This window comes from Tursiops truncatus, chromosome 10 (assembly GCF_011762595.2).
Source record: "Tursiops truncatus isolate mTurTru1 chromosome 10, mTurTru1.mat.Y, whole genome shotgun sequence".
Lineage (NCBI taxonomy): Eukaryota > Metazoa > Chordata > Mammalia > Artiodactyla > Delphinidae > Tursiops > Tursiops truncatus.
The window spans coordinates 79,832,127-79,845,174 of record NC_047043.1 but is presented as its reverse complement, the minus strand read 5'-3'; the positions used below and the strand labels follow the sequence as shown (position 1 = coordinate 79,845,174).

General features: G+C 38.9%; 1 protein-coding gene across 1 annotated transcript; it reads right to left on the bottom strand.

Annotated features, from left to right (window-relative positions):
* Positions 1 to 679: 679 nt before the first annotated feature.
* KBTBD8 (kelch repeat and BTB domain containing 8) lies at positions 680 to 12,597 on the bottom strand. Its single transcript, XM_004320407.4, has 4 exons — positions 12,504 to 12,597; positions 11,625 to 11,835; positions 6,648 to 7,762; positions 680 to 3,966 (listed from the first exon to the last, which is right to left on the bottom strand). Exons 1-4 carry the CDS (start codon positions 12,517 to 12,519, stop codon positions 3,503 to 3,505), a joined length of 1,806 nt encoding a protein of 601 aa, XP_004320455.1. The 5' UTR covers positions 12,520 to 12,597; the 3' UTR covers positions 680 to 3,502.
* Positions 12,598 to 13,048: the final 451 nt, after the last annotated feature.

Below are 13,048 nucleotides of genomic sequence, written 5' to 3'. Positions count from 1 at the left end.
AAAGGCCCTGATGTCGGAGGGGCTTGGTGTGTCTGAGGAACAGCAGTCAGTGTGGCTGGAATGGAGTGAGCGGGTGGAATGGCAGTGCGGTCCGAGCAGTGTGATTTAGATTGATGGTGGAAGGAAGGGGTAGGGCTCTCATATGAAAGGAAACGGGAAGCCGTTTCCTGGAGGGATCTGAGCAGAAGAATGTAACCTGACTTACGTTTTAATAGGATCACTCTGGCTACTGTGTGGAGGACAGAACAGATTCCAAGGGGTCAAAAGTGACTGAAAGGAGACCAGTTCAGTGGCACAGCATTAAGGCAGACAGAGTAGGCTAGTTTAGACTAGGGTGATAGCGGTGCAAGTGGTATGTGGTCAGAGTCTAGGTGTATTTTGAAGGAAGAGGCAACAGGATTTTCTGATGGATTAGACATGAATTGTGAGAGAGAGGAGTGGGATACGAAGACTTGTGGGCAGAACCAACTTAACAAAGGAGCTACCGATACGAGTGAGCTTGCTTTAGAATCTCAAGAGCATTATATAAGGTGACCTTAACTAGTTCATTTTGTACCGCAGATCGGGCATTTGATAGAATAAAATCTTCTCCTTCTATTCCTGATATAAGGTATTTCATGATTTTCACCCAGTTTTAATTCTGCAAAACTCACTAGTCAGAGGTCAATTTACGACAATGGAAGTTTTCAGTCAGAAAAGGTTTTATTATAAGAAACAATGCCATCAGATAAAAATGCAAAAACTTGTGCAATTATGGCAAAATGTTTAAAAATATCTACACATTTGCCCCCAAAGGACTACAGTACTTACTACATACCTGAGCACTGAACATTTAATGCCATTTTAAACTGCTTCACTTAGGGAATCTGATTCCTTGCAGGTCACGTCCACTTTTTCTCATGCACCAATGAAACCAGCTTGATGCTTAAGCATCAACTTTGTAGGATAACAGAAAACAAAGATGGAAAATAAAGAATACAATTTCTACTTTCCTATAACATAGTTATACCACGTCCAGTTTTCAGTGTGTAAAAACTATATAGGAAAGTGCTACATACTTTCTTCAAATGCAAAAACAAGGGTCAAGTGGGACTGGCATCTGTCACCCCATATTTTAATTCTGTAGTACCCACTGGGCCTTTTACTTATATTCTCATCGTACTATGCAAATGTACCTTAAATAGCTAAACAAAGATCCACGCATATTACTAATCTTAGTTTTCTAGGACCTCTTCTGAAATCATTTGAAAAGTGGCAAAATATCCCAGCTGTATAATTTAAACAAATAGTTCTCCATACAAAATTCAATATACATTCTACTTCCGTAGCAAATTCTAAACCTTGGCTTTGACACGCTGTACTTAGACCACACCCTCAATATAGCAAAAGGATCAACTGTTGCGCAGATCAATAGAATAAATCGACTGCAGAATTAACCACAGTACGCTGTACTCCTATGCATCACACGGGCACATTGTAAATTAACTCAATATTCTAATGTCATGGTTTCAAGTAACACGTTCTTCTAAATAAATACAGGAGATTGTCAAAAAGCGGCAGGAAGTCTTAGATATGCAACAAAGCTTTCAAAAATAAATTACATGAACATCTCTTGTAAAACTTAGCTTTGTTTTTTTCCTCCCTTTGCAATGCAGCACAGTAAAGATGCTTCAAAATGCTCACAGAAATAGCCCCAAACCAGCAGGAAGACAAAGAAAAAATGCGGAGAAAAAACATAGGTGATTAGTTGACAAAGTCGATAAGGAGATTATAGACACACTACCAAGGCCAGCAAGAAGACAGCACGTATCCAGCTTCCCAAGACTAGATTTTAAAATGTGAATTCTCTAAATGCTGTCCACTTTAAATTCGGCTTCAGGAAACGTTCCCTACTTGTAGAGGGCTATGACAAGCAGTTTGGAAAGTTTCTGAAAAACGAGGTATGTGATGCAAAGAGGCAATGTTTTAAATTTGTTTCACAGTATCACATTACCATTTGTGCAAGAGTTTTTAATACAAACCATGCCAGTTTGTTTTAACAGAATCAAAATGTTCCAGTTAAGGACAGACTCTGGGCTATACTTATATCCTTTATTAATTATTCCAGGCAGAGTAAAAAATAAGTTACTGATCCAAATAACTGCCTTATGTATAACACATGAGTTGATTTGTCCTCTGTTAATATTTATAGCTAACTGTTAGAAATTCATCAAATATGAAAAACTGTTTAGTACCTATAATGCTATGGTTCTATTCACTCACTCTTTTCCTCCTCAATCTTCAGCTAGAACAAGGTTTTCAATGCAAAATTATTCATAACTGTTAAGTGCAAAAATTTTTAAAAAATGAGGTTTTATTTGTTATAGGTAACATAAAAGCCATTAAATGAGACTACTGCAGGAGTTTTATGTTTCTGGAAAACAGAATTTTAAAAATAGGAGTAAAACTTCACATTACGCTCTGTGCAGAAGAGAAATAAGTTACCTTTCATTGTACTGATACTGAATGGACAGGTAGAGGATAGGAAAGGGGGTTAGGCGACAAAATGGCCCATGTTAGTGCAAAATGAGTATAATATTCTTTTCACTATTCTAAGATTGAATCCAGTTAGACCAATAACTGGCCATACCTTGCCATCATGCTAGTAGAGAACCCTGTGAAATCACAAGAGTTCAACAGGTAAAGGACTATGGCCATGAAACTAACATACCAGTTTGAAAGGTAAGCATAGGCTCAGACAATTTAGATCTACCTAACGACACACAGGAATTAACTTATACTAGCACCAGCCACCTGTGATTTTGAGCCCTTTTCAGGATTTAAAAAAATGAGACAGTGTTAGCACTTGAAAAAATTGTCAACAGAAAACTGCTACTTTAAAACTTTAGCTTAACTTAAAGCAACATGGGAAATATAAAACAATCAAACTAAAAGCTCTTTCTGAGACTGATCTGGTTTTCCTTCAATCTACTCTAATGACAGAACACATTTAAATCCAGTACACTTGAAAACAGTACACAGATATACATATATTCAGAATGAGGATCTCAGTTAGTGCGTCTCTGTGGTAGAGAGGTCACAGCTAAAGTCCTAGTGATATTGCCTCAGATTTTTACCCGTATTTAAAATAAAAAGTCACATCAGACTATTTTGGATGTCTCTAACCCATAATACCCTAACCACTCTTCTAAGAGTGCATAGTTGTCGATTCATCTGGTATCTCAGTGACTATTCATCACAAAATTCTAGAATGATGTGATTACGTTTATACCAGAAAAAAAAAAAAATGCTGATAATTGCACTTTGTTACCTTTTGCTTACTGAAATGAAAACATCACAAGGATGAAAAGAAATCCCTCCCTACACTCATCTTTAAGAGCACCCATCTCCATGTATAAACTCTCTCAGCTTTCTTAAATACTGACAGCACTTCTTGTATCATTGAAAGACCAAGTTTCCTCGAGCACAAGGTGCCAGTGAGCTCACTAAGGCCTGCCATTCATTAAAGTACTTTCTGAAGACACTGAGGATAGAGTTTAGCAACAGCACATTCAAAATGCCGGCCAAGGTCCCAGAGCCGATCTGGGGTCTCATACACTTTCATCCATTGGTCAGTGATGTCATCATATTGGTAAAGAGAATTTTTTCTGCTGGTTCTGAAGACATGTTCTTCAACGGTCACTTGAGTAGCTCGAACAAATAAATGGAGTTTATTCTGGAAAAGTACCAGTTTAAGGTATGGGTTTATGGACTCATCACAAGGAAAGTCCTTCTTACGAGTCCATTTATTGAGCTCAATATCATAGGCTTCTACAGTAAACATCCGCTGATGATTTCCACAGGTTCCAGCTATGTAGTAGATAGAGTTCTTGTATACAGCTGCTAAGCCCTGGATTCTAGGCACAGTCATGGGGGTTAAGAAACCCCAGTAGTCTTTCTGAGGCTCATAGAAGAGGAAAAATTCTCCTAAAGAAAGAAAAAGGGGGGAAAAAAAAAGAAAAAACAATAATATGTACATTTACATGTCTCTTTTTGGTTGTATGTTGAAGACCCAAAGGTATAATTTTCCAAATATTTTACTTTCTAAAACATTCTTTTATAATCTCCATAGATACATTAAATATTATGGTAGCTTAAAACATCTTCATTCCATGCACAACATAACATAGTATTAGAGTGAACGTGAATTGGGGTGTTCAAAATGGGGAAGTATGAGGCATTAGTTTGGCTTGATGGCAGTATAACAGTTAAGAGCTTGGTTTCATTTACTCTCTCCAATTGGGTATTTCAGAAAATTTATTTGAAGCCAGCTCTAAAATAAAAACATTATTACTAATGGTTAACCAGTAAGATGAAAATATGTATATAGCTTCAATCATGAGTAAGCCACTATAAATTTAAGTGCTAATTATTTAATTAGAAGATGGTACATAGAATTGTTCAGATTTGTGTCTATGGGCCACTAATGTGTTTACTTTAGTGTTGGTGTAATGCAAAGACAAATACTCAAGAGGAGAAAACATGACCTTAAGATGATAGAAAACACGCACATTATTTATGAGAATTGACTATGAGTCAGTTTCAATTCTATTTTGACAATGAAAGGGTGTGCTGAGTCAGAGTGCAATACAAAAAATGTCTAAAAGAATTAAACTAGTGAAGATTTACAAGAGCTTGGTAATTATGACATTTGTATAAAATCCTTGATATGAAAATCTGAATCCTTTATGAACAGATTAAATGATACTCCAGTAGGCACTGACAGTAGAGCATAAGCTTCTGACTATTCATGTCAAGTTTATTTATATAAAGAGGCTTTGTTTAGATTATAAGTACCTACTTCTAGATTGAGCTTCCCCTTGAAAACTGTTCTGAACTAGGTTAACTCCTATCAACAAATATAACTGCCTACTTAATAAAAGTGATGCTGTAATTTCAATTTTTCACAAAAGAGCTTGTTAAAGTCCTAGCTTTTGCCTGCATATTACGTATGCTTATTGACTAACATATAACAGGATTCTTAATAAAGACACGAATTAACACTTTCTGCCATGTACTACCTCTCTAAAAATTTCTTATAAAAAGGAAAGATAATACATTTTAAAAGTTGATTTTTAAAATCTAAAGTCTTCTTAATAAATTAAAACCAGTGGTGGGCAATTAAGAAAACCCTCAGTGCCTCAGATTTCTCTTTTATAAAATATGATCTCAGATTAAACAATGTTCATTCCAGCCCTAAAATTCTATTAATTCATTGTTACTTTGCCTTAGTATTTACATTAATACACAACCTTTACATTCCCTTTGGGAGTCATCTAATTAATTCTATCTCTATCAACTAACTGGTTAGCCAGTAAAACCAAAATATATAAAGAGAGAGCTTCATCATATTGGATGATATAACCTATTCAACCACACTTGATAGATTTTACATCCACTCAGGTACTTCATTTTTTGGCAAGACCAACAAACCTAAATCATGTCCATGCTTCTAGTCAACTAAAATAAGGCACTAGAGAGTACTACTCCCTCTGGAGAATTAACTTTACATTGAAGTTTAAACATATGGGTTTAGGCATTTCTAGGAAATTTTAAGCTGGATAAAGGATTAGAGCAAAGAATATTAAAAAAAAAAAACAGAATGGGAAACGACCTAAAAAATCACGTTTGTCTACACAGAAGTTGCCCCCTTTTCCTTGTTTTATTTGAGTAGTCAGTGTAAGGAAAACATTTATATATAAGCAGTTAAGAAACACAAAAGAAGAATAAGGATGTTGGTACTGTCAACACTGCATTCAGCATTCAAGCAACTAAGATAAGAATTCAAACACAAGGAAAACATTAGCACAAATCAGAACCTTGAATCAAATATCTTACTTGCTCTTACTAAGTTCCTCTTTCTACTTCTACTAGATCATCTTTGCCAGGGTAATAGTCTTCAATCGTTTAAACAAAAGTTTTTAAGCTAAGTATATTATCGTCCCTCTCATAATGTTAACAGTAAGAAAAAGGAGACATCTCAAAGTTTTTCAGTGAAAAAAACTGAAAACAATGTTATGGATGACAGCATCAACTGCAGTGAAATTAAAATCTTGAAGACTGTAATTGAAAACTCTTTGTAATTAAGTTTCATAACCTTTGCGATCGTAAGGCTTATACAAAATTCTTTGGCAACTGAATAGTACAACTGCAGTTGATGCTTTGTTCTTTTTTCTCTTTTAAACTAATCCAGTAAGTTCCATAAGAAAAGTAGTTGCTACATTTCTTGATTATATATTACTGAAGAGCAAAAATGTCATGTATCAAACTTGCTTTCTTGTTTGAAGTCTTAAAAATGGCTCTGAAAGAGTTTTTCCCAAATCCTGAACTATTATTTATGAAAAAATATTTTCATAAATACTTATTCCACATGTCAAAACACAGTAAGAACATAAAACACAGGATCATTTTAGGAACCTGCCTTTTCTGATTGAAAAGTTTATTTTCTTTACTGGTCCTTTAAAGAACAGACTGGTCCAACAAATAGTTTATGATAAGAAAGCCAGAGGCATTCCTCAATGAACAGAAACAGCTTATTACTATGAGTGGGTGAACCACAATTTGACCTGTTACCCTTTCATGAAGAACTAAATCACTTAGGCACCTACCCTGTAAAACATAGATCTTCTCTTTGTACTCCACAGCATTATGAAACTCCATAGCAACAGGCATGGCACAAACGGTCGTCCAGCAATTCTCTCTGCTGTCATAGCACTCCACAGATTTTAGTGAGTTTCTCCCATCGCCTTCATAAACTCGCCCTCCGATTGCATACATCTTACCACAGCAATACACCAGTTTGCAGCCTATTCTGGCTCGAAGCAAGGACGGTTTGGATAGCCACCTATTAGTGGAATGGTCATACATCCAGAAATCATTTTCTGCCTTGTGGTCGATGGAGACCTCACTACTGCTTGGCCTGTACCCTCCTGCTATGTAAATATCATTATCTGGTGATACGAGAATCCCAACTTCTCTTAGATCATTTGGTGGTTTGCATAGTTTGAACACTCTTCCTGTGAATATATCTAGACAAGGCACTGTTTGCTTCTTTCCTGAGTGTTTGTGGGCAGCATCAAAACATATGATCATTTCCGATGCAGTCATTCCAAGTCTCTGTGTACAGCCATTGGTACTGGATGGTCCCTTTTCCACATAGCTTTTGGCTATAGCCTGTGCAAATTGAGGTGGAATTTTCTCTATAAAGGTGTCTTCCATCAGAGGAAAACGTATGCATTTGGCAAAAATTTCTGGAAGGTGCACTTCTCTTTCATTCTGTTCATGTTCAAACCACCTTACAATGCTCTCATAAACATGCTCTTCCCGGTCTACGTTTAAGTCGTCACTGTCTAGGATACTTATCAGTTGGTCTTTCGTCAACTGAAGAAACTCTTGTTCTTTGGTGACACACAGGAACTTTTTACGAATGTATTCTTTAGATCGATCTCCGAGTTCCTGATGACCATAATGATCAGCAAAGATGAAGACTCCAATAGAATTCTGTGGGTCCAAATGACTGATCATGTACTTAGCACATTGGTCCTGGATGGAGGGAATCTGGAAGATGCTAGCTGCAGTGAACAAGGCTTGAACATTGGCCTCTGTCAGAACAACTCTGGAGGTATAGGCATAGTTCAACACTAAATCCATCGACTCAGCTTCAACACCGACGATTCGAACTTCTTTTTGAGTGCTTTCTGTAAGGCCGCTAGTGAACATGGATCTAGGAAGGAAAGAGTGGTGAATTTATGTGTGCTACAAATAAAAATTATTGTGGCAAATTTTTAAAAACATAAAGTTACCACAAAGACAACATTTTGAAACTGTAAAATATTTCCTAATGTGTTTCCCGATATCCTAAATATCAGGAAAGCGGATAAAAGTTGATCATCTAGCAGAAGAATTTGGTCTGGCTAATCTTAAAAAACCCTATTCTCAGGACCAGTCAGTCCACTTTGTGCCAACTCTGAGAAAAGGAGAGTATACCTAATTAAAGCACACCAGAAGGTGGCATGGAATATTCCAGGACATCTTATTTCCCTTGGAGCCCAATCGAGGCTTCTGGTCAAGATGCCTTAGGGACTTGAGATCTTCAATCACCAGGTCAGTCAGAAAGTTTAAGAATACCCATAGAGTGTCAATGGGACACATTAGCATATAGAGACTGTCTAATAAAACGTCTCATGACCCAGTGGAAATTTACAAGGCAACCTGTGCTCAAAACATATCTTTAAAAATTTCAACTTAGAAAAACAAGATGTCCTTCAGAAGTTCATATTTTCTATCTACTCTATCTACTTCTATGTACTTTTAAAATAATTATCCTTTGAATGCTTCCTTAATGATTATAGAGAATATAAAGAACATCAATTCACTTATCCTTGGATATTTTGAAAACTTTTGCTTGACTCAAAGTTACCATATTTTTACCTATATATATTTGTATATAAATAAAGATTACAGTAGGGTTAATATAATACCTACTTATAAAGAGAGTTTAAGAATTAACTGATTCTTTGGAGAAGATAATGGTTTTCAAAATTCCAAACTTTTGTCTTTGAGACCAAGCTTTTTTTTTTTTTTTTCTTTTAAATTATCTGTGTATTTATGGTACTTTCTTGGCCAATACATTAAGTAGCCAAAAGCCTGGCTCTTTATTTAAAGTCCTAGTCGTTTATAAACATCATTTGCCTTTCTTTTCCCTCCTTTAAGGTTTCTTTCTAGGCTGTTCTTAAAATTAAATAAAAAAATCAAAAGGTCTTTTAAAATCCTCTTGAGAAAAGGACTGTGTGCCCTAGGATGCTTAATAGATGTCTGTTGAAGACACCGACCTAACACTGCTGATAAACTCCATTATTCAGATCCAGACCCCTCCTATTTTATTTTTAAGTGTGATGTTATCAAAAAAATATCCTTGAGTGGGAAGATTTCCAGTCACTTTTAAAGTTTTCATCAGAAACATGAAATTAATTCAAAAATGCAATATGGAATATTGGAGGTATACAAGGCTACCTGGACCCAGCTTGTTGCCTGGGCTAACCGTCCTTTGAGTCCTATTTTTACTTCTACTATGTAAATTTTAAGTGTAATATCATGCAGACTTCTTTTTCTTAAATGACTAGAAACTAGATGTACCATTGTATGAGCTTGTTTTCAATTCAGGTGCTGAAAAACTCAGTTATACAGCTCCCAATTAAAAAGAAAAGTAAAGCCCTTCATCAGGCAAAGATTAACTCCCAAAGGAGAACATTACCACATAGCCCTTTATCATGGGAGCTACTACTGACTTGAATAAGCTGGTCTCACACACAGGAGCAGCGTGACACTCAAGTTCTCCTCTGTTCTAATAGGTTCTTGATGTAAACTCGATATGAAGTGGGAGTACTTCCCCACACAAAACCCTGAGCAGCAAAAAGTTTCTATTAATCATACGAATTTTACTTCTGACAAGTCACTGGGAGCAGGGAACAGCCAGGCTAGATTTCAAGCTATTCTATTCTTCCACCAGTGATGCAAGACTTAGAAACTATTAAGTATGACTTTCTACAACTCACATAAGGAGCAACAATGGTACCAAGAAAGTTCTGTACAAACAGCTCTAGCAAGAGAGAAGAACCTAATCCTTAAGTCTTCTAGCCAAATATCTTCATTTGAATTCACATATCTTATGCTTAGAAAGTTTTTCAAGCATTTCCTTAACTGCTTGGAAATTAAGAAAATCTACTGTAGCATACATCCTTCCAAGTGATTTGTCAGGTCTTCAAAACTTAATTTTAAGTAAGTATGATTGTTAAATGATATAAGCCAGAATATAGAACTACAGTGAGATATAGACATCTTCACTTTATTTCTTTTTACTATTCAAATCTAATATACAATGAATACTTCTGTATATTAAACTTTAAAGAGAACCCACCCTTGTTCCTTAAAAGTCATACAGTGACTAAGAAGCCTGGCTCTGGAATCAAACCCAGCCTCTGCCACTTACTAGTTAGATAGATGATTTAGGCAGGTCACTTAACCTCCTTGAGCCTCAGTTTTTTCACATGTAAAATGGGAATAACAACTAGGTAGAGACAGGATTGTAAAGATTACATAAAGTAATGTATGTAGAGTGAGCCTTGCCCAGAGCTTGATAAGCAGTAATTGTGACAAATATTTAAACACATAAATGACCTAACCATATCTAATGGATGGCCTAGATAAATGAATCTCACCAGCAGTTTCCATTAGAGGCCCAACTTCATACCTTCTGTGTATACCAGTTTCTTCTTTTTTCTTTCCAGCTCACTGCCTCATTATGGTTAATACTTAATAGTCCAATGACCTACCCTACGTAAGTCTAAATGGTTACATCACAAGCAGCAAACTGAAGTGACTATATTTAACACAGTATTCTGAGAAAGAGGAACCAGAAACCAGTGTCTGGAACACTACACTGCTATATGCCCTATAAAGGTTGAGAAAATTATTTCACAATCATTTCATGCACCATTTTTGAATACAGACAGGCTTAAAGTGAGCACTTAAACAAAAGGAGAAGTTAAACTCAAATAGGAAACTGCCTTTATCACTGATCTTAGAGTATGAAATTATTTTTTAGACCCAAGTTTTGAAATTTTACCTTACAAAGTTTTATGATGTATAGAGATGAATCTAAATGAAAATGAAAACTTAGCTTAAAAATACTTCCGGGGCTTCCCTGGTGGCACAGTGGTTGAGAGTCCACCTGCCGATGCAGGGGACACGGGTTTGTGCCCCGGTCCGGGAGGATCCCGCGTGCCGCGGAGCGGCTGGGCCCGTGAACCATGGCCGCTGGGCCTGCGTGTCCGGAGCCTGTGCTCCGCGGCGGGAGAGGCCACAGCAGTGAGAGGCCCACGTACCGAAAAAGAAAAAAAAACTTCCGGAAAAGAAAAAAAAAAAAACTTCCGGAAATCTTAAAAAATAATCACTAGTCTGGGGCCTAAGACACAAAGAAACTGTATTTCATTCATTTTCACTTCACTGCTCTTATCCCCTGGGCATTAAAACAATCCATTAAGTGGGTAATTTGTTTTAAACTCTAAAAGAGTTAATGTGCACGAAAGAAATCCTGGATAAATTTTTGGAACAAATGTCAGATTAGCACTGTCCAATCAAACTTTCAGTAATAGAAAGGTTCTGTATCTGGGCTGTACAGTGTGGCCGCCACTACCTACAGGTGGCTCCTGAGCACCTTAAATGTGGTTAGTGTACGTGAGGAAGTGAATTTTTAATTTAATTTAATTTTAGGTAACTGAAGTTTAAACAGCCACGTGCGGCTAGTGGCTGCCATATTGGGCAGTGCAATTTTAGATTTTCTGAAACATACAAACAAAAGCATGTTCACTAACTTAAAAACCAACCACCTGAATTCCAGAAGAATTTGTCAAATAAAAAAGGGGCGGGGTGCACTTAATAAAATAGGGCATGTTATTTATTCTCAGGAAACAAATGCATTGGTTTCATCTCATTCTTACATCTCAGTCTAAAAATCAAGTGGGCAATACTGAGGGAGAAAGGGAACTTGGTGAGGATATCAATAGAGGTTTCCACCATCGTCATACCTGAAGTAAGGGCTGATTGCAGCAAGAACGTTTCTATGACAGGAAAATGTTTTCCCGTGATCCACTTCCACTACAATGTCTGTCAGCTGTCCTTCATCGTACATTGTTTTGAGTTGCTTTAGAATACTGCAAGCATGGAAGGGGTCCATGGCATCGTTGGCTGTGTCTGAAGATGGAATCCCATTCGGTGTTGGGGAAGACTTACTTAAATCTAGGAGGAGAAAAATCGTACAACCACAAGAAGTTCGGAGCCAGTTTCGGCGTCGCGGGTTTTATTTTTTGTTTTTTGGTTTGGGTTTTTTTTTTTTTTTTTTTTTTATTGGTGTGTGTGGGATGGGGCGGGGAGTTGTTTGTTTCTTCGCTTGGCTTGTTTTTTTCCCCGCTACAGAAATGCATATATGTACACAGACACCCCCAGTGGGACCGCGAGGTAGGATCTGGGAAAGAGCGAGCTGCGATGCAAGTTCACACACCAGCCTGCTCCTCTGGGAGCCCGGCGAGCCCGAAGCCCCGTGCTCGCAGAGGGACCGTGCGGGCAGAACAGGCGAGGTGTCTGCGGCGACTCCGCCGACAGCCAGAACGTCCCAGCTGAGAGCGAAGGGCAGGAGCCTCACGAGGGAAGCTCGATGGATGGCGGCCGCCAGTGCCCCCTCAACCGCCTTGCGAACAGGTCGGAGCGGCGGCCGGTACCCGGCCTCCCCATCCCTGTCCGGCCGGACCGCCCACCTCCCTCCGCGCCATTCATCCTCCCTCCCCTCATCCCTGTCCACCTCTCCATCCTTCGCTCCGGCTCCTCATCGCCACCGCCTCAGCTCGCAGCCTGAGCCTCGTCCCCGGCCCACCTCCCCTCCACACCTCCCAAGCCACCACACGACCCACCTGCCGACGCGGCCATTTCTCGACGGGGCCCGGGCTCCAGCTATTTAAAGAGGAAATGTCATTTCGCTTCTCTCTCTCCCGGGTTCCGGCTCTTCTAAGCCGCCCCTAGCCAATGGGGTGGCCTATGCATCCGGCTCCGCCCCCAAGCTCCGAACTCCAGGCGCCGATTGGCCACGAGGAGCGCACAGGTGAGTCGGGAAATGTAGTTTTATTGCCCCCGCTCCCGCGTGGTCTGGGTAGGGCGGAGGCCCAAGCTGGGGATTCCTATTGGCTGGTCCGGGCGGGGGCGGAGCGCAGGGAGCCCGCCAGCCTGTGTCTGTGGGGCGCGCAGTGCCTGCCGGGAGAGGTAGTCTTCTGGCTGAGGAGAGCTGTCATTCTGAGAGGCTGGGGTAGGGGAAGCTCTTGAAGTGCAAATTTCCCCATTTTAGGCCTCTCTCCAGGCCCCCGGGTCTTTTTTTTTTTTTTCCACCTTGTTCTTCGTTTCCTAAATCTCCTGCCAATGACTAGCTTCCGGTATGAAAGCGGGGGTCCGCGTAAGGGCTGTG